The 24,801-nt window shown below is 42.4% G+C and overlaps 1 protein-coding gene across 1 annotated transcript; it reads right to left on the bottom strand.

The window, feature by feature from the left end:
- Positions 1-5,036: 5,036 nt before the first annotated feature.
- Positions 5,037-24,133, bottom strand: LOC310806548 (anthrax toxin receptor 1-like; the record flags this gene model as incomplete). The annotated part of the gene is made up of 18 exons (XM_083672691.1): positions 5,037-5,465; positions 8,190-8,270; positions 9,039-9,206; positions 9,447-9,542; positions 10,629-10,670; positions 12,369-12,464; positions 12,773-12,851; positions 12,958-13,027; positions 15,904-16,002; positions 16,706-16,766; positions 17,870-17,950; positions 18,302-18,370; positions 19,166-19,245; positions 19,408-19,441; positions 19,618-19,699; positions 20,482-20,553; positions 20,719-20,790; positions 23,979-24,133. 18 exons carry the CDS (start codon positions 24,131-24,133, stop codon positions 5,037-5,039), a joined length of 1,866 nt encoding a protein of 621 aa, XP_083528817.1.
- Between the last annotated feature and the right edge of the window lie 668 nt (positions 24,134-24,801).

Below are 24,801 nucleotides of genomic sequence, written 5' to 3'. Positions count from 1 at the left end.
GCACTTTCTTGAAGCAATGACAAAAAATGGCAAGTGCCTCTGCAGAGTATCCAGTGGGCGTCCACATGGTAGAGAGCATTGGGCTTATGCATCCACATAGAAACAAAATGGCAAAGAGAGTAGGTCTGATATAGCCAGAGAGTGCCAACAGGATCGACAACGCTGGGTGAATGCATCTGCTGAGAGCCAAGATGGCAGAACAAACTGACAGAGAGCATTGACAAAGACCTGAAAATGCATTCAGTGCTGATTGGATTGACTTGAAGCTTTCCCCAGTCTCACTACTCCAAAATGACCACAAAGATGGCACACAGTCAATGATGTTTGAGCACACATGTTTACAGTCCTCATGTGTAATCATAGACAACAGCATCAATCTAAAGGCTGTGTTGGAGTTCAATAAGGCTGATAGAAAATGGCCAAAACAGTTGGTAAAAACAAGTACAGCCTCCAGGACTTTTTCATTGCATTGACATAATGATGCAATGGCCTCAAGTGCAGGAGCTATCCTTTTACGAAAGACAACCAAAGTCTTCAGCACAGGGCCACAATGTCTTGATCCTCGGATTAGAGTGAATGTCATATATCTTTCAGTCCTCTTATGGTCGAAACAGCCTTTGTCCACTGCAGCTGAGGATGTCATTTTTTGAAAGTGAGCATTGCTCCATGTTATCATTCCCCTCAAGAATTCCATTGTTGCTGTGGAATGATCAGTGTCCAATCTGATTTAACATGGCCAATATGTCCAATTTAGTTGCAAAAAGGCCAAAAAACTTTGATTGAATAACTATCACCAGCTGGTGTTGCTACTCCTCTTTGACATCCCACAACACTAAGTGACTGGCTGTCAGTAAGTGTATAGAGCCGTTAAGTCTGGCAGTTGCCTTTAAATGTAGGCCATTTATCAGTCACAATAGCATGTTGATAGCATACAGTGTTGTCATGAGGTGAGTCCATAATCATCAGCAGGGTTTTCTTGCTTATGAAGACAATCTGAGTGGCCTACAGTCCAACCAGTAGTGTTGAACATAGTTTGTGTGTCTTGCTTACATTTCTATGTTTATATCACAGACCTCCCTGTGTAATTGAAGAGAATAGATTGTATGCACCTGGTCATTTCACTGGCTGGATGTGCTCAAATAGGGAGTTAAACAGCTTCTGTCTTACAGAAGTAAGTGGATGACCTTTATTACAACAGGAGAATGCCTGACTGTCAGCTACAGTAACTTCAGTCGTCAGAGGCGTTTCTGTTGAGTCACAGGGTTCATAATGATTTTGAGAGACAGAAATGTATACAGTAATACATATGAAGAATATTCCAGGTCTCAGGAGCCAACAAAGTCTTGCTAAACTCACCTGATGAAAATACTGTATTTCCTACTATAGACTCCAAGTGGTAACCATGTTTTGGTGATACTCCTGTCATAGGCATGCACTCATGATTTGGCATTCACTCACCTTTATGGAATTGGTTAACCAATTTCTCTTTGGAAAATATTATTTCTGTGCCTTTAAAACAAGCTTTTTTCATACTTGGCTAATCAAGCAAATTGGCAGTAAGAAGGAGCAGTAAGGGAGTTTTGGATTGAAACTTTGTTGACATGTTGATTATATCACTGGCTAGAGCTAAAAGTGGCTCAGTGACTGGTTTATGTTGGCCTAGCTCAGCTTGTTGCTCTTTATTGACTTCTATGCAATGTCAGTTCATAACACCCTGTGAATCAGTACATCTGACATCCACCATCTAAGGTGATACTACCCAGAGATAAAATATCTTATGAACGAAGGACATCATGTTTTTGATGTGTGAGCTGTTCAGTTGTTCAGTGCTTTGTCTCCTCTGGTATATCCAGGATGAAGAGCCATCAGATACAGTGTTAGAGGTGTAATAGAGATGGATGAGGGCTGGCCTTCTCAGGACTACATTGTGAGTTTCGACATTGAGGGAGCACAGATGCCCGCATGTCGTAATGACTTGGAAGAAATGGAGAGGGGAAAGAATGAAACAACTGCCAAAACATTTCTTGCATTGTGTGTGAGGCTGCTATGGGAGGAGTCAACGAAAGCAGCTGAGCATTAAAGTTCCTTTCTCTGTGTTGCAAGGACATACATGAACATACATATTCCACACATTATCCAAAAGGGATAGAATACAATTGTCACATGGTTTGCTTTGGAATATTTGGTTGATGTTTGGACATATTTGATAAATATACTGTATCTCTAATTGAGGACACTACTGAACAATGGTTGCTTTTTTGTCAACAAGTCCCTTATGTCCCTCCTACTATGCCCAAAAACATATTTATGCCAGGTACAATTAACACTGGAACGCCTTTCCCCCAGCCTGTCCACATTTCCTGAGGATTAGATTATGTCTAATATTTTCCGAGATAGCTCACTCCATTTGTGCATGTGACATAATTCAACATATGAACATCTGGATGCTGTTAGACTCACTGCACTTTTTCCTTTTTCTGTCGTTGAGAGAGCAAGGTACAGTCTGTGCACTTCTAGGAACTCACTCTCTAACACATCAAAATGGTGCTTTGTTTGTGAACCCAGTCAACCCAATGCCACTCCACTGTCCCACGTCCTTATGAAACAATATTTTTGGCCACAACGTTCAAAAGAAAGGGACTGTTATAATGCCATGGAAAGAAACTTCAGGAAGGGAATCTCTATAATGAATCTACTTTGTAAATCAATTGCCACAGTATGTACCGTATACTCACACTGATCCTGGCATGTGTGAGTGTCTCCTAGAATGATTTTGAAGTATGTCTGTAAAGCAGCTTGGATTTGAGGGACAAGGGGTTGATATATGATATGCTAGGTATGCAGGTCCAATAATTTTTTTACAGGCCACTGATGATGTGTAAAATCACTGTCAAAGCCTGTTTTCACATTGTCACTAGGAGTAACATGAAGTAAATGAAAATAGTACACTTCACAGGTCAAGAATTGTAACTATAAATATGTGGTAAATGTCAAGTAAGCACAGAGATATGTACTGTATATCACACCAATCATTAAAACAGACAACATTGTAATAAATTACTTCAAAGTTTAAAGGGCAACACTGTGTACATACAAGTGCTTTACTGACTTACTGTATCTGGTCTCCAGACCACACCTTTTCTTTTGACTTGAATCCCCAACCAGAACAGTGAAGACAGTATAGATAGAATACCGCTAGCAACAGAAGTGTCCTGTGACAAAGAGGCTTCAGTCATTGAGTAACTGCCCTTCCAGTTATCTAGACCCGCCACCATTATAGAGTACGATTCTCTGGCTCCACATATTCAGAATGTTAGATCATTGGATGCACCTTCTGCTGTACAAAACCACACATCTCCACGTCAATGTGTACTGAACACAAAACCAACTTTCCATGAGTGGGTCTCTAATCTTCCTGTAATGGATGCGTAGAGGGCCTGGAGTACATTATACCTCATCTGGAAGGTTAAAGATCAATCTGCAGGGGTGACTCTGAGGCCATCCTGTGGACAAGATCACAGTCCCTGACCTACCCACATGTGTGTAGGTGTGTTTGAGTGGGATTAGACATGTAATTCTACATACATCTAACCCTATCCATCAATGGTGTTTACATAAGACACCTCCTCTGGGCTATGAGAGGATAAGCATGACGTAATTCGACTTGTTTTCCGATTGTGCTTGGAATCATTCGGCCCTCACTTTCACAGACTACCCATAGCTTTGGTATCAGTGGATTATGTTACAGCATTATGCCCTGATTCCAGTGTTTACAATGATTAGACCTGTCCTATGGTCTCATATTGGTCGGGTAAAGAATAGGTAATTAGGTAAAAATTGTGACTGACTCCATTTGAACCACATTGATGTGCATAAATAACCACAGAGGCAACCATGACTGTAGACCATAACAACCTCTAAGGCAAGCATAGCCCATCTCAGATATTGCTGACTCATATGGACACATTTACTGTTATTTATTCACAATGACGCTTTCTTTCACCCCAACAAACATGAGCTAATACTGAACAAACAATACAAAAGCATACAAAGTTAAATATTTATATAGCACATACTGTATGTATAAACATTGTAGAAATGCTATAAACTCAACAAATAAACACAAGTGCAATGACTTGAACATCATCACATTAATTACCATATTGCTTAAGCCCCTGGAACTCAATGCTATAACATTTATTACTTTAGAACAAATCATCCTCCTCCTGGTTAAGCGGTAAACCTGCATTATGCAAACATGTCCTCAATTTTTGCAATCATTGCATACTGGGTGATTTCACCCAACAATACTGCTGGGTGATTCGCATGACCTGGATTCTTAAGGGATTCATTACCAAAGGTTTCAATTTCTTTTCGTCACAAACTTGTTGTTATTATTGTGTATAATCAGTCATACTTTGTTTAGGTTACTCAGCTAACCTCTGAAGTAATTTCCTTTCTCTGGGGGAGAATCCTTTCTCTGCTAGTAATGTATTAATCTGTGAGACACAAACTTAAGACGCAGAACCTCCACCTCATTCATTTTTGGTCTTGACGCATTTCGCAATTTCTTATGGGAACACACAACTGAACCCTCTCTCAAGCGCCTCCATTCATACTATAACAGAGGCAACAATCCAACAACTGGCTTTGCTTTGTCACAACCATTCTTCTGTTGGTTGTTGGAGGGGAAAAGGAGCCTGTGGTAGCCATCATGGCCATGGCAAGGTAACAGTGTTTTTGTGCATACCTGGCCATTATGTCTGAGGAGAGCTGTCAGGAAAATGTCTGTGTAACTTCACATACAATGTCTTTGCATTGTTGGGCTAGATGTATACATGAGTCACTGTAGACAAATAGCTGAATTGAACCATCAATTCTGCCTCCTTGTCTTCACAAAGCAGAGGTGTCTCAGCTGGTTAGTTGTGGTGTGAGCCACACAGAGATCCTGGCTGGCAGTTGAAGACAGGGGACAGTCAGACATCTGTGATTCCTGTTGAGCCCTGTGTCCCTCTCTCCCAGTCAACGCTGTGGCTTTACAGGGAGGGGCGTGGTGGTGGGCGCGCAGGGGGTGGGGCTCGTCCTGGGGGAGGTGCCTGAGGGGGAGGAGGGAGGTAGCCAGTCGGGGATGCAGAGGGTGGAGGAGTGGGTGGAGACATAGGCGGAGGGGGTATATACAGAGTGGTTGGAGGAAGAGCTCGAGTCGGAGGAGGGGTGTAAGGTGGGGGTGTGATGGGAGGAGTGGTAGCAAGAGGAGGAGGTGTTGGGGGGAGTGGCGGCAGTGTGGAGGGGGAGGATGGGGAGGGGGAGGATGGAGGACTGCTGGGGGGAGGTGGGAGCAGGCCCTGGGGAGCTGGTGGACTGCAGCCTTGGGGAGGGTTGTAGATGGGGGATGAGTGATGGTTGTAGGGTGGGTAGCGAGGAGGTGGGTTGGACTTGACCCGGGTGAAGTTCATGCATCGACCCTGAAATACAAGAGGGAGACGAGAGATGAGAGGAGTAAAGAATGCTGCTGAACTAACAGAACAATATATGCTTATTTAAAACACTCTTTTATTAAGTTATCTGGCTATATTCATAGTTACAGTATATTACATGCAGTCATAGAGCAGGTTGTTTTTCCGAAAGAAACTCAGGTCATTTGAAGTGAGCAGAAAACTTTTACATGTGTTTTATCAAAGTATTTTGGCTAGTTTCCTCTTCTATGCTGTTGTTTGCTGGGAAGGTATGCCAAATAAGGCAGTGAGACCCCTTGTCTGTGATACATTCACAATATATCACAGCCTATCCTTTCTTACTGTGTTGATTCAACACACATGTACATTACTTTATTGCTTTGTCAGTTGAGCTGGTCAGGTAATTTAGCTAGAGGCATAAAAATGTCTCTTGCTTCTTACTGTTACAAATTCAACGGACTGATTACTACACCAGATGTTCCTACAGTATGACAATCAATTTTTCAGGAGGCTAATGTGCTGCAGTGTCTAGCATCTACACTTCCATTTTGTATGACTCGGTTGTTTACATTTTGGGAAACCAGTACACATGCTGTGATTTTGAGTCATGCCTGCATTTTCATGTCTGCATAGTGTCAGTGATAATGTTGTGTATTCTGTATCGAAGGCATCTGAATCAATCTGCCACAAGTCTCCTCTCTACAATATAAACTGAGGACAGAGTGTTATTGGGGGACCATCATGACCCAGCAGCATAAAGCCACTGTGGAACAACCCATGTGAAGCAGCCTGTGAGTGGGCTGATGGGGCAGGTCATGAGGGGCTCCTTCCTTCTCCTTAACTGGCCCCTCTGGTACAAGCTCTCTCAGGCTGTTCCTGAGACACCTTCACTAACTCTGCTTCAGGGATTCCTGAGGTGGAACTAGTCAGTCAATTCTGCTGTCCTTTGACCTTTCAGAACAGTACATTGTAAAAAAAATAAAAAAAATAAATGAAAACACATTACGAGGAAAAAATAAAAATAAAAAGTTTAAAAAAGGTACATTTTCATCATTGACTTCAGCTCTCATGGGATATTTCAAAGACAGATAATCTAAAAAACAAACAAAAATGTCAAACAATGAAGACCAAATGTTCTTTAAATGTCAACAACTGATGGGTGGGGGGGTGGGTGGGGGGATACTGATGTAATCTTTTGTGTGTGGCACATTGTTTTCATTTTGCCATTAATCAAAAACACTACAACCCAGTCAAGAGATCTAATTCAAGAGCAACGGACAAGAAACAAGAAACTCAGATCTCTAGCCACCAACCCACTCAAAGTATTAGGTAGAGGGGATAAAGGGTACTGGATTCATGAAGCCATTATGTCCTGGGGAGGGGACTTTTTGAATATGCTCCAGATTCTCTCCCTCCCAGCGCTGCATTGATGGGGAAACTATAAAAGCTGTGCTTCAACTTGAGGTCTTAATTGCAACCAGAGCAGGCTTGTTTACTGAACACCGTCAGGAAAACTGCAGCAGTCTCTGCCTAGCTTCCTGTGTACTAATGAACAGCTTTATAGAGAGGAGGTTTCACTCCTAGAGTCTATTACCAACACTTGATGATGACTGTACAGTAGCTGTTATGTCTCATCATGTACTGTTATGGATTCAGAGCTCTGCACAAATGTGTTTGTGTCTCTCTCTACTAAATGGTAGTGTTGGATACAGGTCAACCGAGCTGCAGTGTGCAGAATTACTTCAGACTGTATACACAGGCTTATTGGTGTGGTTGGTTAGTGTGTGTAGTCTCTGTCCCAGGCCTTTCATGGGCCCTCATCAGACCCCAGTGTTTCTCCTCTCCATATCCATGTAAACAGAAAAACAAATCAGTCAACTACATTGCACAACATACTGTGACTTCTCTACATTCATGTATGTGCAGTAAGTACGATTGATGGGTGAATGATTTGTTCAAACCCATCCCTCAAATGACAATAACTTTGCTGACAGGGCTTTTTTTTTCTGGCTTGAACAGCTAGAGACAAAACTCAGACTGAACTCCCCCCCCCCCCCCCTCCCCTCACCCCTTGACCACAGCTCTCAACACCGTCTTCCAAATCCCCACAGACTTTGAACAGAGGAGGTCAGACAGTCACCCCAATTCCCTCAGAGATGGAGTTTTGGGGTGGGGGAAGCATTTGCATTTTCGGAATGACTTCAGCAGACTTGAGTGAATTCTTTAAATTGGGACTAGTCTCCGCAGTCTGGGTGCCAGCTCACCACACGTTTTCCCGGCAGCCTCTCTTTCTGTGTGTACTTTATTGCTAACAGCTGCACCATTTTCGCTATATTTTCTGTTGCTTCAAAATGTACTCCTGCCAACCGCTATGTAAAGCCTGATACATGGCGTCACCAAATAAAAACGCAGACTTGGTTTATAGAGAAGGAGGGGGTGCTGGCATACATAGTATATATCTGCATTAATGGACTACCCCATCGCCAATTACAACAAGTAAAAATGTTAACACTTAAAACTCCCTTTGTGCTTGGATTTCATAATTCCCTTTTAAAATATACCTACTTTTAAAATCTTGTAGCTTAATAACTTGGAGTCACAACCTTTTGTCTGACAGACTTAAACATAGCACTTAACATTGTGTGATGATTTAACTGCATATTATATGTTTTTAAGATTGAGATGCTTGTAACAGGGAATCATATTTGTAAATTTTTTGCCTGGCTCTCTTACCTTGTCACCTGGGTATGGTCTCATCACAGACACACGGTCATAGCCCTTCCTCAGCAGAACCCACAGAGCATCCAGTTTACCCTAGAGCAGCACAAAAGATTCATTAGATTATTGAAAAAAAGTAATCCTCTACATTCTCAGCAGGGGTTACAGAAAACCTCAGACCACTGCTGTATTCTCCAATGGATGCCCATGCCCTATATCACCAATAAGGGCATTTGATTGCTGGTATGAAACCCCAATTCACTGATAAAACATTTGGCCTAGGTTATGAAATGATCCGCTTCAAAGCCAAAGCCTGAAGAAAGGGTGTTTGCTCATTGTGAATTTTTAAAACCTTCAGCCATTAAGAGATTGGGGTGGGGGCCAGAAACAAAAAGAATCTGTTTTTCTTCACAAAACTGCTGGTTCTGCAGCCCTTGTCGCCTGGAGGTCAGTCCAGCATGTATCTGGTTTCTATTAGTGGTCCCCTGCTGACTGAGAAGACGTATAGAACAATACCTTTAACCCACTTCTGGCTCTGAAAGCAGGGACTCTATGCCAGTGGTTACCTAATGACAATTACTTCAACAAGTCACATAATACCCCATATGAAATATAAGCCTACAGAATCAAGTCCAACACATAACTGATGTATTTTCAATGCATTGTTTCTGTCTATCCATGGCCACTTGACAAAAGGAGGTGGGTGGTAGCTATTGTTGCATTTGAACTTGTTGAACTTGTTGACGTAGCATCCAAACTGCGCATGACAACGTCTAGCTGTCCAATGGATAAAGGGGGGGAATATACATCATATCTGGCTACAGTAGCTCAGTTTCCTATTGGTTCTGGTGTGGTGTGGAATACCTTGATGGGTGAGTACCACTTGCGCGTTCCCGGGGGCTTGCGCATGCCGTTGTTGAGAATGCGAGTGGGGGGCTGTACAAACTCCTGCTCAGGCATTTTCACCCTGGCGTTCTTAGCCTTCTCCAGCTTGGCCCCCTCCTCTGTGGAGCCTTTCTCACCCCAGCGCACCTGAGGAATAACAACCAGAGGTTTGCACACCCTGTCTAGTTCCATTCAACCTGGCAGATTCCTGCAGCCAGATCAACCACTAAGTCTGTACTTGGTTGTTTGCCATTCACTGCTGTGTCAAATACAGTCTTGCTAAAGCAACGTGAGGAGGACAGTTATAGACTCAGAAGAGGGCAGGCAGCATAGCAGCGTCAATCAGAGCTGGTTTACGTTTCAATCTAGAGCTCCAGGAAAGCTCACCTCCATCCTTTTGATACCGCCCACCCCTCGTCCCCCATAGTAGGAGGCATCAACCGTGGGCCACTTCTTTTTGGGGACCCCATCTTCCTCCTCATCCTGGGGGAGTGGGACAGAGACAGTGTGAAAAGAGGTGTAAATGTTGCACTCTTTTAACAGCTTCATACAGCTAATCAAAGTTCAGGGCTGATCCAGGCCCTGACCTGCTGGTTCTAAGGCATAGGTTTACAGTTCCCAGTCAGACTCAGTCCCCATCTCTCTTTCTCCCTATCCATGGCGTGCATCAGATCAAGGAAGTGACAGGCCACTGGCCCACCTTCTCATGTTACAGCTCTTTAATAGGCCCAGTCTGAATCCCCAGACTAATCTAATCTATCAGAGCACGCCACACCAGAGAGGAGGCAGCAATAGCAACAGGCTGACGCCATCGCTCACTTCACAGAGGCTGACAATGGATTCAAGAGCTTCAGAGAGAAGAGGCCAAACAGAACCTCCTATGAGTTCTAATTGAATATAGGAATGATGAAGATGCTTGACAAAAACAGGGTGTTTTCATTCTGACTTAGGAAATTCAATTAATTATGAAGGAATTAAGTTCAGAGAACAAGCACTTTGTGTAGGCTACCTGCGCTATTCCCTTTTGTCTGCCCCTATATTCCCTCCTGACTTTACAGCCATAGTGTTGGTGTGTATCAAAATGTGATTGCTTCTAATGGAGCATTTAAAATGCACCAAGTGGAATAAAAGGTTTGAACAAACAGGAAAGGAATTGAAACATTTATTAAATGAGTAAGAGCAGTAAAAAGGACCAAATGTCATAAAATTAGTACAATTGGACTTGGACTGAACTCTGTTGACAGTATAATGTTTTTTTCTAACTGGAGTAATTTATGTTTGTGTTGTTATATGCCAGAGTCGTTTCACTATTTCGTTGTATTTCCCCAGTGGACAGGGAATAACATGTAATTTCTATCAACTAAAATGTACTACTTTACCTAAAAAAACAATTGTATTATATTTAGTATGCTTCCATTAAACTAGCAGCCATATCTTTGACTGCTAGACTTTTCTACATAGACTACTTAGACATAGCTAATTGTGTTCTGTCACAGATGCTAACATTAAGTGGGAAAGACTGACAGTGTGAACCCACTGCAACAATAATAGACATAAACAGTTTCTTACCGAACTATCTTCCACTACTGGTGGTGGCGGCGCATGGATTATCTAGAGAGAGAGGGGGGGGGGGGGGGGGGGGACAGAGGGGGGGCAGAGAGGGGAGAGACAGAGGGGGGGGGGGGGGGGGGAAGAGATGTGAGGGGAGGTGCATTACACACATGAAGAAATGTGTTTTTCAATCTACACAGTAATGTGTTCAATGTGTGCCTAAAACTGGGTTACACAAAAACATATGGCTGAGGAATTGTTTTCCCCTTTTTTCTTCTATTTACAAGGGAGCTGAACTGACCTAGAAATCTGCCTTCCAGATTGCTTAACCTGGTTGTTGTTGGTTAGGTGGGGATAGGGGGAAAAGTAATGACACACTACTTTGTTTTGGAACAAAGACGAAGTTCAAGGAAATCTGTGTAAAATGTGCTCCGGGAAAAGGACACCTTAAAAAAGTTTACTAGCATGTGGGAATTTAACTGTCAGCTCTTCCTGTGTTGTTTTAGCAAAGCCCTGTGATAATTTTGAATGTCAGAATACTTCTCTCTTATTGTCTAAATAATAGACAGAATGTTATACATGAGAATAATACTGTATAAATCATCATTAAGGTGAGACACTCACAGTACAGTTACTGTAAATGCAAGCTTCAACTGTGTTCATGGCTAATGTGAAGCTTAGCTAAACTGTAGGCACTGTACATCCTCCTTGGAAAAGGACACTGCCAGGCAAATGAATATTCATGACTTGAAATTAGACTTATTTCCCTCTGTGCTTCTCCAAGGGTTGGAATCCAAGCTGCTTTCCCATGGCAACCGAGCATCGCTTTCCTAAATAGTGTTGGGCAGAGATTTCTAGTGAAAATAACTGACATGAATTCAAAAGGTAGGGAGAAAAAGTCATGTTGTAAAAACTGACATCTTTTCCTTCCTTTTGCCAATTTTCCTGTTTCCAAACTTGTAAAAACAGATTTGTAGGGGACGTTACCCTCTTCAATTCCATGGAGGAGACCAAAGCAGTCAGATCAATTTAGTGAAACCTATTCAGTTCCTGATAGTTATTGTAGCTCGATCGACTGGACAGGAGGATCAGGTGACTAATCTCTGCATTCAGGGAATTTGATGGATGGATTTGATGATGGTTATGAAGATGTGATTGTGTAACCAACTTCTCATAATATCATCTGGATGATGAAGCAAACGTCATTCTCCTCTCTCAAACCTCTCTCTTCTCTCACAAGTCACATGTCTTTCCATGAAGGCTCACATTCCTTCTCTTTCTGCTGAATTCACCTACAGGGGATTTGATCATTTCATCTTGTAACATCATTATGTCACAGAAATTCTGATATCCTTGACCAATTGCCCTCAATCATCTGTAAGGTGGTACAGATAGTAGCTTCAGTATTGTCCCAAACTGCATTTTAAATTGGAGACAGAAAGGCCCAAGCCCCTCATCCCTCATTGACTCATATAAGAACATATTATGTCACTAACTAGATGTCTCAATAAATATGCTAAGTGGCCTCCTAATTTATTTATTTATTTATTTTACCCTTAAAAGCAACTAGGATTCAAAAGACTAACTCTGTGGAGTATAGATTTAGTTGTACAATGTTGTTTTTAGAAAGGTTTTACCCTGGACAGACACCATAGCCAAGTGATTAAATGTGACAGACATGCGATACCTTCACTCCAGATAAAAACGTGGCCTGTGTTAGTGTGTGTGTACATGACTCCTGTTTTGAGGGGAACTCACCACAGTGCAGCAGAGAGGCCAGAACCACCAGAGCAGGGCTAAGACCAGGAGCAGCATCAAGATGAGCAGGGCGATGGCCAGGATGGTCCCATCAGACTGGGACACAGAGAGAACAGGGATGTAGCACAATCTCACCTAGCCTAGTTCTAACAGTACTAAGCCAAATAAACTGAATGATGTTTTAAACATGCATGCCATAATGTGGTCATTTAAATCTCATTGTAAAGTGAAATTAAATATATGCGTGAAATTCTCTCTCAGGAAGTAACAGAGCCTTTGTCATTCTTTGAGAAACAGTCACTACCCAAATAATATGTCAGGTCATGTGATTCTTTGGTGGGGATATGAATAGCCCAGCGTTGTGGTGCAGAGTTTGAAAGCCTCATGTGACATGTTTTACTCACACAGCCCACAGTAGCAATGGTGACAGAACTGGAGATGAAACTGAGACCGTCATTCATGCTGACATAAAGGTTGGCTGTCCTGGAACACAAAGACATGGTCAGGTGTTCATGTGTGTATGAGGGAGGGGGAGTGAGAGTGAAATTAAGTCCTGTCAATCATTCAGTCATGTTACTACTGTACTTACATTCCCTCATCTTGGAGAATAGGTGCAGGACAGAGAAGATATGTATCTTCTACAATCAACGGCTTCACCACTAGAGGGGTAGAGAAAGCAGGGTTACACAAACCATTCCAGTTCTACTGTACAGCAACCCATGGTGTGACTGTCCAGATCAAACAACAGGCAACAGGAACAACAGGAACCTTTTTGATAGTGGAAAGGCCGTTTTGGAGCTCTAAATGCCAGTTTTGGTGCAATGATAACTATCATGAAGCTAGCTCTCTTCAAATGAGTCTGAATTTCATTGACCAGTGAGCATTAAATGACATCATTTAATTGGATTATTGATTTTGGGCAGTGACATGACAAACTGATGACAACAGTAAGTGGTGATGTCATATCTCTGATAGTAATTCAATTAACAGACCAGTTTAACATAATCAATATGTAAATTAGTGCTTGAGGACAAGGGTTTCATAACCCTAGTCTAGACAAGTACACCCAAGACAAATGCAATGGTTAAAAAGCCTTTGTTTGTGGGGAGAATCTACATTCTCCCTGGGTCAAACTTGCTCTTTGGAAAACAGATCCAGCAAGCGTTGTCGCCCAAGGCTGCCTGTTTATCCTGGCTCAGGATGAACATACCCCAGCACTGAGGAAATCAACATGAGCACTCTTCAGTGGCTCAAGAAACACCATGCAGGGTGGAGGGGAGGGAGGGGAGGGAGGGGGTGGGGGGGAGGGATGGAGGGGAGGGAAAGAGAGCAGGGAGCAGGAGGAGATCAATACTACTGCCTGCCAAACAGTGCTCAGAGCCAACACAAACTCAGACAAAGCCAGATATCCCATTCAGAGTTAATCTCGGCGGTCACCTACCTTGAACTCTGCATGGACTTAAACAATCAAAGGGGATGGAGGGGCCTGTGGGCCTCCTCTAGAAACCTGACTGACAGCACAGGCTTCAGTGAAGAGATGTCAGGGCCCAAATCTCAAGAGTGCCCATGTTTCCACCGTTTAATACTATAGAGCTCAAGATGCTTAATCTCTAACAAAACGTTATGGCATTGTTTACTCTCTGCACAGTTTTTACTTTTAAGAGCAGACATGCGCCCTGGGTCGATGCTTACTCAATAAATCACTGACCTTGTTGATCAAAGTCTCAAAGAGACTAACTGTTCTGAATACTCAGACATGGCACATTCAGGGTCAATGTCATTCAGATGGCAGGAAGTTCAGGGCTCATGTTTTGAGCTGAAAAATGCCCATGATGGAAGAAGGTAAAGTTGCAAATTCATTTCAATCCCTGAAAGTACTGCAATTGAAATGAAGTCAATCCCATGTCTGTCAAGTAAGATTTGTAGATGACTGCAGTCCCAGTAAAGCGATGATTATTCCTAATTCCCTTCTATATGCAACACATAAAGTATTATCGCACCATTATCTGTTGAAGTTTATTCTTGAAATATCATGCTGCTCACTTGAGCCTCCCTTGCAACATCTGTCACCAAAAGGATGGAACGCTCAGTACATTTCTCCACTGCCAAAGCTCAGAGTGGCCTGTATTTGCTAGTGCTTTTCCTGCAGACATACTCAGACATTCATTCAGCTGCTGAACACATGTAGCTACACATTGCCTCTTTCCTATGAGGGCCTGAGCCATTTGGAGGGTGGGGGTGGAATATTGACATTCAGCAATAAGTAAAAGAGATGGCACCATGGGGCAGGGTGAACAGGAAACACTCATCCAACAGTGGCCCAATTGTGTTCCTTTATAGGTGGCCACCGGAGTGTTTGAATTAGATGAGCTGGGTAAACATGCTCCACTGGATGGTGAATAAACAGATGTATATCAGGAGGAGGACGTATATGGAAAGGGTTGTGGGAGGGACACAAGGAGGCAATCTTTCCTAATTGTTTCCATGTCTTCCACTGGTCTGTGGGGAGTTTAATCACACACAAACTATTAACATTCTGGGTCATCTTCAACCATCCTCAGTCTAAATGGGAGTAGAAAAGACATTTGTGGTGCCTGGCCATACTGTAAAAGTTACATAACAGAGTAATATCAAAGACAGCTGACTGTGCTTTCACAGTATCTGTTCTCTGGTTCAATTTTGGATTAGATCATTCATGGCCATTAAGAGCTTTAGATGTTCCTTCAGGGTAGATCTACACTGCACTTCCTCCATCTTGGATATCTGAATTAAACCAGTAACGCTCGAGAACCCCGAGTCATACAATGTCAAAAGCACTCATCAATTCAACCACCACCAAAAACCTACCAATAGCTTAAAAGGGACACTATCTTTACACGAGTGTCTTTGTGTGAGCATCCTAATGTCCTAATATTTCATCAGCTATTTAAGGGTATAGACCACCACTTCCAGGGTAAACATCACAACCCTCCCCTTAGGCTCAGACTGCCAGACTTGTTTTTTCCTCTTGGTTAGTAATTAGAGCAGCGCCTCCCACAGCTAGATGGTGGCATGGGGGTGAGTCTCACACATCCATTAGGCCACTTGTAAAGACCACAGGGGGGAACTTGGATGTGCCTCAAGGACTTTTCCCCTCACTGCCTTATGTGTGGCACTGTTTTCTCTTTATCTTCTGTCTCTGGCCCATTCTCAGGCTTTTACTGCAAAATGCGCCCTTTAATAAACACAAACCAACAATACCAGGAACAAATGGCATGGGCACTCTTTGCTGAGGTCATGAATGGCACTTTTGTGAGGCTGTGTGAGACATCAATATAAACCTATTTTTACTGCTTAACACGCAAAGTCTGTAACTTAAACTTGAGCTGCAGTAATTATGCGTTTGTATGTTCACATTCAAATGTTGTTCATCAGGAGGGGATTTAGATATGGTAATACTATACCCATTGAGAGTGGGTATTATCTCAACATGGAGGTTAACAACAAATGAATACAGCATCCCTGTCTACTCATTCTCAGATGGTGCTCAACTTACTCTTGGTGAGTGTGTCGTTGATTCGGAAACTGCACAGGACCTTATCGACATTTCGAGCATGTAGGAAGCCATTTCCTCTCACCACAACCTGAAAGGTCTCTGGAAGGAGAGAGGAGGAATACAAGAGTGAGTAAGAGGGCTTGTAGCCAGCCACCATGTCAAATTCAATGGACAAGTATGGTTGTCCCATCGCATATAATTGCAGTTCAAGCTAACATCCAAGTCTGTCATCTCAGCATCTGACATTTTAGATTCTGCCAACAACATACTCCTTGAAAACCACCATGCCCTGACCATAGTGGTTGTTGAAAAGAAATGTCTTCACTGGATGCTTCGAGAAGAGAGATCCTGCGGTCAACAAGACTTCAACTGAAGTTGTCCAGACATGTGGATATAGAGGCCCCTCTGGAGCCAAGACCACATAACCCAGAAAACATGAAGTGTAAATACTTCCTTTTACACTGAGGAAAGTGGTTGGTTGTAAGACTGTAGAATGGACAATGACTCAGCAGCATTACACAGCAAAAAGCTGAGAGTCCCGAGTACAGTAACTACTGGGACCAGGTCAGGGTTAAATAATTCTTGACAAATTAAGCCGCTGCTACTGTGTGTGGGTTATTTACTGCCCACCAGGCCCCTGGACCTGGCCTTCGCCCAGCCAAGACAGCGTGTGTCTTCACTTCCTGCAGTCAACAGATGGAGGGCTGTAGAAAGCTTTAGAGGTGATTTAGTGAAGACCTAAGAGGCCTGGGAGGATGAATGGGGAGGCCACTCAGGCCAGAGGTTCATAAACTTGACTTACCTCCTGCACAGATACTGGAGGGCTCGGCTGCAAGGATTTCAATACAGGACTTCTTCAGGATCTGAGAGGTGGAGGGGAGAGAGGTCATGGATGAGAGTATGGAGCTCCAAAAGGTCATGATCTGGAACTACCGTGGCCATTCTCACAGTACTATATGTATACCTGTATGCATAACTGTGTATACCTGTGTTGTATTGTTGAGAGTATTATCTTATGCTTCCTCTACTCTTTGTACCTGTCATTACAGGAACAGCATCAAACATCCTGCAAACTGTGAGTCTCTTAGAAATAGTTTATTTGCAGGGGAGGCTTTTGGAGGAAGAAATCATTGTAATGCACAAAATTAAACTTGTGTTTAATACCATTCCTCATTCCATTCCATGCATTAAAATGAGCCCGTCCTCTGATTTCTACCTCCACCAGCCTCCACTGCTTGTTTGATATTTCCTGTTTTTGTCTCTGTGCCCTTCTCTCTCCATGTGCTCTGAGTACCCCATACCCCTATTGTCCAGGAAAGTATGCGCTGTGTGGCTGAAGATCGGACTGATTTACGACACATTTACTGATTTATGCTTCCTTGAACCTGAGCCAATAGCTTTCAGCGTGCTGTTAATCGGCACCAGATGACAGTCAGCTGGTCTGACCACTGTATCCCAGCTACAGAAACAAAGTGCCCCGCCGGCTACAGTGGCCTTTCCACGACAACTTCTCTTTTAATCCCTCATCTTTTTCATTCAGCCGAGCGGATACAAATAGAAGTCAATACCTTTGAGGAGGAAGCTAAAAGATACAGTGCTCATGCTTTGATCCTGTTTGGATAGACTCCAGTAGCTCGGATCAAACGCAGGCAAGTCAGAGTCACAGCAGGTTTTCCTGGAATTCTGTCCCTGGTGAGTCTTGAGGGATGGAATATTTCTGTTTATTGTTCTCTCATCCTATTTTCTCTTATTTCCTATGTGCTATTTGATCAATGTGTTAATGGATTGAAAGAAGTGGTGAGGTAAATGATATGAGTTCCATGAAGAACCATTTCCTCTGAGCCTCCAGGACAGGTTAGCTATCATCTGATTAGCAACTCCCTCTCTGGATGAATGGTACAGTTAGTGAAGGGTGCATATTAAAGATGCTGTTTGGACATTCCTTGTGTAAATAGTAAGGTCTTACCGAATCAATGACCCCCTGCAGGGCCTCAAAGCCATCGTTCACTGGGAAGACATGGTCCTTACTATCAGCAATTTTGGCCAGCTGAGAGAAATTAAATAGTACATTTGGGTATAATACAATGATGAAAAGATACAATATGGATCACAAAACCTCACAGTTGTTAAGTTTATCCTTTTCTGTCAAAACATATAATCTTTTTGATATACATTGCAAAATAAAATAAAAGTCTGATTTGTCTAATTGATTGTCTGTTTGGAAACAGTTAGATAAACCATGCCAAATCAGAGCACACAGTGAAACACACACACACACACACACACACACACACACACACACACACACACACACACACACACATACATACATACATACATACATACATACATACATACATACATACATACATACATACATACATACACACACACACACCTGTGTCTCATTGAAGTCCTTCACCCCCACACAGTACACTGAGGCACCCAGACTCCGGGAGCGGTTGGCCTGTCAGGTATTCACAGATGAGAGCAAAAACAGGAAAGACTCTTAAAACACATGGAATCAATTACAGCACTGCATAGCATGGCGTCAACCAAAACACATTCACTCATTCACTGGGTTAGCTGCTCTGGACACTGAAGCCAAGATTGGACAAATACTATGAGATAAGACAGATAATGGTCACAATAAGTAGAAGGAACATGTACTACAGAGCCCAATAGAGCCACAGAGCCAAATGTTGAATATTGTCAGCTTCTGAACAAAGACCCTACCGAGCTGACCTGACAATAACATTCAATATGAGTGTTGGCATGAAGCCTAACACATTTCCTATGAGGCACACTGTTCAGGGAAAGTCATTCTCTCCTCACAATTTCTCAAAGCTACTGAGAGAGATATTAGCCCCACTTCATCAATAGTTGAGCTTCTGCCCTTACTGTCCTCATGTGTCCCAGGGCACTCAAGGCTAATTAAACAGCTGGGCCTTTGCACACTTGCACCTGCAATCCCAGCCCAGTCTGGGGGGATAAATCACTGGTCCCCGTTGCAGATGTGTGGCGAATAACTGGGCCTGTTTCATTCACGGGGCAGATGGGAGATATAAATCTGACAGATGCTTTGACCCCCTTTTCCTTCACTAAAAAGAGGGGATCAAAGTGCTCCTGATGTGATATATATGGTAGTGATGTTTGATCTATGCCAACATGAGCACCGTCTCTCTGTTTACAATTTGTCTCTCTCTTCTCTCAATCTTCTCTCTCGCTCTCTCGCTCTCTCGCTCTCTTTCTCTTTTCTTACCTCTCTCTCAGCATAATAGAAGAGGTCCTCGTGCAACTCTCCATCTGTGAGAGCTATGATGACACTGGCAGTGCGGTAACCTATCAACAGACAACAGACACAGAACTTTCAATAAAGGCCTTAATGCTGCTAAGAGTTTTGCTTTAAAGCTAGAACACCAACAGTCAGACGTGAGAAACAAGACAAGTTATGCAGGACTTTCAGCAGGAAACTCTAAAAAGTACTATCATTGAACTACACACCTTCAGAGTTTCCATAGTATATCTGCTCACTGGCCTGTAAAAGAATAGGAATTTGATTAAAACTTGATACAGACTAAACCTGCTCTGTGAATAAAGTAACTCTTCCATACAGATACAGGTGCCATTTTGGCTCTGAACCATGGTCTTTGTTCTTGAGCCAGAATGGAGATAGTTTCCAGCTCAAAGATCAGCTAAGAGCAGACAGCTCACCCTCTGCATGCCCTCATGCATAAAGGTGTCTCCCCCTGGAAGTACTCTCTCAAGCTCCTCCAGGCCTTTCCGAATGCGCTCCCTGAGCAAACAGACCAACACATAGAGAGAGTAAGTCACATTCCCGATGTGTCTAAGTCTGTATAGCCCCAAATTGAAACTCAAACCTTGGGCACAGAATAGACCTGCCTGGCTGCCCATGATTGTGAATGACAAATTACTTCTCAAAATGTAACCATGCACTGACTTGATGTCATTTACCAGGCACAGCCTTCTCCCTAGGCCTAGTCTCACGTGATCAGATGTTCTACCTTCTCTCTAAACTGACCATATACAGTATATAGTGTATACAATGACAAAGACTAGAACAACTCAAAATAAGACTGTCATGATCTATATTGAGAAGGCATCCCATTTCTGAGAGTAGTGAGCTTTATGTGTGCTAGAGATTTGAAAACTGAAACTGAGATATTAGGAGGACTTGGCACACTTGTGTGAAATGAGATAGCAGGAAGACCATAAATATTGAAAAGGTTTTTGTGGCTATGTTGAAACTGTGCCTGAGGAAATATTAGAGACATTTGCAAGTCAAAATATATTGAGAACCACATGTTGAAGTCTATACTATGCCAGATTGACAGCAATGTCAGTTGAACCCATGTCTGTTGAGAGAGTATCGTGCTGTCTCTTATTGGTAACAGAAGTGAATCATACAGTACCCTGTATCTGTCTAGATTCTGATATTGGTGTTTCGTAATCAATTCAGTATTTATGCTCAATATGGACTGCTCCTTCCTGATGGCAAAATAACCCTGTCATCGAAATACCTGACATATTGTGCTGGGACCAAGTGTGTCCACTCACCTGTCCTCTGTAAGACGCATCAGTATCCTTCCCTCCGTGGAGAACACAATGAAGGACATGCGCAGCTGTGGACTGAAATGGACATAAATGAACAATTCTCAGACAGCTTGTTGTTTTATCTAACACCTAATTTACACAGAGGGAGATGAACTTAATCTCGATTAAAGCTGTCGTATAAGATATACAATTATGTACATTGTATTTGCCATTCATAACACAATGACATACTTTTCTTACCTTATGAACTTTTGAGCCAAATGTTCCACAAAGTGATATATTTCATTCCAGTGGTGCTGCACACTCCCAGATCTACAAAGAAGAATAACATGCATGAGAAATATCTTCATAAGAGAGGGGGTCCTGGATGGGTCAAGGCCAGTGTACTGTATCTAGAAATTGTCTTGAATGTCAATATCCGCAGCCGAGGCAAACATAAGTATACCAAACACATTCTTATGCAATTACACATCATAAAACCTACACTGAGTTTATATTCTATGTTTCCACACCTTTTGCCATCGAATGTACCACAATTTGTTGAGATGCCTTGACATGGATGCGTACAGTTTCTCAAGCTGTCTGCCTCCCCTACTGTAGAGACACCGCTGTCTGTTGCTTCGTCCCGCCCTGAGAGGAGAGCATTGCTTCTGGCATGCTCACACCATTAGAGTATGAAACCAGCTTGGTTTGACAGCAACAGTGCAATCATGCTGACTGATTAGATAGCTGCCATTCTCCGACAGCTCAAATGATGTCATGCTGTTGAGTGCAGTGACATAATTTTCCTCACATTACTGTCAATGTCTTTAAAATGCACCAGTAATGATCTCAATGTTATTGCAGTCAGGTAAATGATGAGTCATTAAGCATGCCTGAGTGGTTCATTATTTACAATTATAATTAACACTACATCACCACTTAGTCTACTCACAGCTGACACAATGAGGCCCAGACTGTTTGTTTTCATGTCATGACATGGATTTTTCTCAGTTCATTACAGAACGGTGTGGTTTAAATCTCACTGTCCTTGAACTTGATTGAGTTCATAAGTGTTTATGTTTCGTTAATGGTCACATTTCATCCAGTGAACTCTAACCCTAATAATTGTTCCCAGCATAATGTTCTCACAATGTATGGGAAGGGAGGATAAAGATATATGGGGTTCAGGAGGTGGGAAACTCAGCAATGTAGTTATTCATGGAACTCAGGTAATAAATGGATTAGAAAAGAAATAGTTGTGGATTAATCCTTCTTACGGATTAGTTAATAGATCCTACTCTTATCTTTTGGGGTATGTGTGTTTATCATTTAACTTCTGCTCATATTTCCCTGCTCTCTCCATCTCCTTCTCACAGCATTTCTCAAAACACCTCTTTTTCCATTGTTACCAAGATACGAGTCCCAGCACAGACAGCGCAGCCAAAAGGCTGAAACGTTGGAACATCTGGACCTAATGGAGAAAGGGTTCTGTAGACACAGAGAAGAAGAGAGAGAGAAGAAAGAAAGACTAGATCAGACAGAGTGCAGAGAGACAGTTATGGTCCAGGGGAGAAACATCAGGTCTGGACTGGAGCAGTTCAAACTAAGAGGTTGAGGAGGGCAGAGGAATACATATAGGAGAAGCAGAGGAATGGCAAATATCCAGAGCAACATACAGCACTGTGCATCAATATCTAGAACGAAGTTGCATTCTTCTTGTATATATATTTATATGATTGGAAAAGCATAGCACACCATATACAGAGTTCACACTCTCTACATCCGTCTTTTGGATCCTACACTTCCAGATCTCTGCTGAATTTCCACTAAGCTAAATACTGTGCCACCACAGAAATGTCTGCCTGGAGTTGGCATTCTGATGTAGGGCAAATGGAAAATCCATCTCCTTCCATAAGTAAGATACTTTTTTAAACAGAGGAGGGAGGGAAAGGGAGACAGATGTGAGAGCACGAAGCAGCAATCCATTCATCCACATTAGACACATTATCAGGCAGACATTAATGTAATAAGTGTGATTGTAAAGTATTGCAGTCAAGAGGGTAGCCACATCTATGAGAAACAGATGGAGCTCCATTTGTCTATTCAATAATTCGGTCCATCTCTTGCGGTGTTGCTCACAGCAGTCTGGTCACTGTGATGGAGACCTACTGTAGGTAGAGGTGACTGAGAAAGCCTTCCTAAACTAGTAAACTTCATACAGGAATATAAATGAGATATTGGATTGTGGTTGGACTGCTAAGAACTAGTCTTAAGTCATGAACCAGATGTATACAAAGATATCACTGAGAATCAGTTCAAAGATAACAGCCTAGCCGAGTGAGAATGAAAATAATTAAAGCATGCAATAATTGCAGTGGTAGTTGCACCGTTCGCTTTGTCCACATGTCACATTCACAAACATGTACAGTATGAATAATGTGCTTCCATATTCATGTACTTCGACAGGTAAACATTGCTCTTGAGATGAGTTTTAAAGATGTTGATGTAAGTATTTCCCCATGTGTGCCACCGACCCCAAATGGAGCAGTCAAGTCTGTTTGCAATTTAGTTTCTATGCCCAACTGTAGTAAAGCATTTGAATGGAGAAAACATAAAATCATGGCTGTTCAAATAGTGTTCAGCCTGTACAACTGCAACTGGGGTTTATTATTTAAATGTGCCACTATTCACCAGTAATCTCAAGTGTGAATGTCTACCAAGTGTAGCCTAAGGCCTTTAAAGGAGATCATCTGTTCACTACACCCATACCTGCCCACGGGGGACATTTGTTTAATTTAGTTGCCTTTTACCTATAATCAGAGAGATGGACCCACTGCTTGATCAAAATGTTTTCAGAGTATGTTCTGTTTTGTGGCAGGATGATGAAATAAATGATTTTAACAAATGAATGTCTAGATAATCAGAAAAACAAATCTTATATGTAAATCTGTTACATGTATGTATTATTATTTGTCATTATAACATCTGATCTAAACGTGACCAGTTAGACATAATAGCAAGTGAATTACTTCATGCTGCACCAGGGGGCGTGGTAATAACAATTCCAATCCTGCAAGTATCAATAATTGACATCATGACATCCTTTGACATAATTGAGACTGGCACTGGCAGATATGACAGCCATGATAGAAGCCAATGTGCCTGTGCAAACCACCAACGACTGTCTTCTCCTGTACCTAAACACTCAATTCAACAGGTAAAATCAACTAACAAGTGTCTTCAATTGCTGAAGTTGTTTAAGTTGCTCAGGTATTGATGCCAAACAGGGTGGAATAGAATGTCAACTGGCATGATAGCTTTTCAACCATATTCCAGCAACTATAATCAACTCTCTGCAACTGAACAACTGGTTGCACTGATGCTGGTTACTGGTTCTGTCTCATACCCTTACTGTTGAAGTTCACTGGTTCTGCATGGTGACCCCAGCAACCATCACAGTTCAGTTCAGATGCTTGCCCCAAGTGAGCGTGACAGGTAGAAGAGAATGACAAACTCACTTGTCCAAAACGAAGTAGAGGTCAAAGCCCCCGAAGCAGGATGATCTAGCTTGTCCCCTGTCCTGGTTCTGCCCTGTGTTGCCAGCTGCTAGCACCACCAGCACAGCACCAAATACCACTGGTAAACATGAGCCTTTGCACCCGCATAAAGACATTATTCCAGTTGGGGAAAACCTCATTCAGATGAAAGGATGAATACTGTAAAACCACCTTAAAAAAAAAACTATTCCTTATTGCTGTACTTTCCTCCGGTCTTCTTCAGCTTTGAAAAGAGAAGGTATCCAAAAGGCAGCAGTGTGTCTGTGTGATGGTTGCAGTGGGAAGAGCAGATGCTGTGGATCCAATCTGTCTCAATTGAGTCAGGAGACTCTCATCAATGGGTCAGAGACAGGCATATGAATACACATGCAGTGAGCCACTCTTGTCTTCCCCAGTTGCCCCTGTCTTATTGTTAGTGAGTAGGGCAGAGTAAGTGTATTCCAGAGAGCTCCACAGAAAAGTATGTCATTGTGTCAAACTTACGTTCAGACTCCTTCCACAATTCAGTTTTCTTTTCCTTTTTTTTCTTTTACAAGGAGTAGGGGGTAATGAAGACAATGAAGTGGAGACTTTGGATCTCCTGATTTCTCCACTTCTACTGCCATCTGCTGGTGATATGATTACTGACCAGGACCTCATCAGAACCAGAATGCTTTTCTCAGCTTGTATCTGGAATGTTCAAAGAAGTTACAAGAAAAGTGCCTTCAACTTTTTGGTAAAAAATGTGTTTACCCCATAAAAACAACCAGGTCAATGACCAAAACAAACACTTCCAGGAAAGAAT

Source organism: Argentina silus (assembly GCF_951799395.1).
Source record: "Argentina silus genome assembly, chromosome: 7".
NCBI classification, from domain to species: domain Eukaryota; kingdom Metazoa; phylum Chordata; class Actinopteri; order Argentiniformes; family Argentinidae; genus Argentina; species Argentina silus.
The sequence above is the reverse complement of the archived record's forward strand: the minus strand, read 5'-3'. Positions and strand labels throughout refer to the sequence as shown.